Raw genomic sequence first — 1,943 nt, 5'->3', positions numbered from 1 at the left:
CAAAAATAGTTGGGGGCACAGGTCTCTGCTGCTGTTATTTTGTGGGTCAAAAGCTGAAAVGTTTGGGAACCACTGCACTTTGGTTCCCAAGGTTGGGCTTGAGACCCAATTATGGCTCATGAAGCACCTTGGATAATCTCCAGAAATCAATTTAAAGGATAATAAAATAATTGCTGATGTAATATTTCCCCTATAATTATTACAAAAACACAAAATAAGTATAAATGAGTATTTGTATTTCTGTATAAACTGTTTAGATTGTCAAAAAGCCTGTGTTTTTAGGGTTATTAACGAAGTTCATGTACTCAGACCAGTAATATTTGGGGTCATAAGTTTTGCCATGGATATTTTGTGGGTCAGAAGATAAAAGGTTTGGGAACCTCTGCTCTAGGAGACAGTGTTTCAAATGTTTCTGTAGTTTATCAGATCCATAGATGTCCTAGTAAGCAAGCAGGGTATGACAGCATTTTTTAAAGAAAGAAAGATTTCATCAGATTATCAATATTGGCAAATGAAAACAAAAAAAGATATTTCTTTTTGTCTATGTGGCCCAGCCCTACCACTGACATGAACCAGAAGTCTAAACACATCTCTTAACAGAGAAGTACAGGTATCTTTGATACATTTCTTAAATGATTTTTTGACATTCGCAGATCAATAATTGCATCACTGTATAAACAATTCGTACAAATAACAAAACTCCWTGGATTAACTGTGAAAGCCGGTCTCTTGCTTAAAATCCTTAGTTCATCTCTCAGAACTAGATCTGTGTCAGTGAACGAGTCAGTGCCATCAGAATGACAAGTACTTGTATCATTGAGCTTTTACTGTTTGTACTGAGAGAATAAATACGGCACACTTCACTTCTAGTTCTTTCTCCATCTTTTATCATGTAAAATAAGGATAGAATGTTTCCAACCCTTGAGAGGTGGAAGATCAGTTCCACTATAGACCAACCTGTACGGGACATGTGGTCTCTTCTCCACCAGAGCTGTGATCACACGACCCAGGGTCAGCAAAGACTGGTTGATGTTTCCTGCCTCACGAGCCCGTTTGTCCACAGCACCTGAACGTCCGATGTTCTCACTTCCAGCAAGATCCACCTTGAAAGGAGATCTTTAGAAATATATCTTTGCATTTGTTAAGATTTTCTTGAAGACAAAATAAATATACCAGATTTAGTTTTCCAATCTTGACCAGCTCCTCTCCATCCAGAGTGATCTCCTTCATGTGGATGGTTACAGAGAACACAGAGTGGGAGCGACTGCAAAATACAAACAAAACTAAATACATCAAAATCTACAATAAAGTCTAGTTTTAGTCACTGACATGACGTGGGCTTGTAATGTACCTGGAGTAGGAGTTCATGAGTGTGGAGGCTGTCCTCCTCCTGGCTGMTCCTCGCTCTAGGATCTGATACACTTCGTTTTTGTTGTGGACCGCCACCTCCTCCAGACCCCTGACTAGCACGCCTCGCTGCAACACAAACACACAAGTGAGAAAAAGGCAACAAAGAACAGATATTTAGCTCATCTACCTGACAGCGACCTTGTTTCTGGGGTCGTCAAACAGCTGCAGTCGCTCGCTGACGTCCTCAGTGGGGCTGAGGAGATCAAACAACTCTTCGTTGTAGATCTCCAGCAGGGAGACTTTGACGGAGAACTCGGTGCCGTTCTCAGTAAGTTTCTCAAAGATCTGGTGGAGAGTCCGAGGGATGATACCGGCCAGTGGGTCCTAAACATACAGAACACAAGTCTGTTCACAAATTGTTGACAGAGTTAGACTGATTAGCTGTGGGAGCCATTTTTAATTTAATGTTTAAAGACGACCTAATGGGTGCATTAGAACAAGTTAGGATGCATCTAACTTCAAAACTATGGAAGCGATTGTGTTCCATAATCCTAATTAAAATGGATTAATAGAAATGCTGTTTCATTTTCAAC

General features: G+C 40.3%; 1 protein-coding gene across 1 annotated transcript in view; it reads right to left on the bottom strand.

The window, feature by feature from the left end:
• Positions 1-1,943, bottom strand: part of kif11 (kinesin family member 11) — a gene marked incomplete at both ends in the record, with an annotated part of 15,207 nt that overhangs the window by 8,270 nt on the left and 4,994 nt on the right. Inside the window, 4 exon segments of the mRNA XM_014027500.1 lie at positions 958-1,103; positions 1,174-1,264; positions 1,352-1,476; positions 1,549-1,734. Of these exon segments, the coding sequence (XP_013882954.1) occupies positions 958-1,103; positions 1,174-1,264; positions 1,352-1,476; positions 1,549-1,734 (548 nt within the window).

This window comes from Austrofundulus limnaeus, unplaced genomic scaffold, assembly GCF_001266775.1.
Source record: "Austrofundulus limnaeus strain Quisiro unplaced genomic scaffold, Austrofundulus_limnaeus-1.0 Scaffold654, whole genome shotgun sequence".
Lineage (NCBI taxonomy): Eukaryota > Metazoa > Chordata > Actinopteri > Cyprinodontiformes > Rivulidae > Austrofundulus > Austrofundulus limnaeus.
This window is presented reverse-complemented; position numbering and strand designations above follow the sequence as displayed.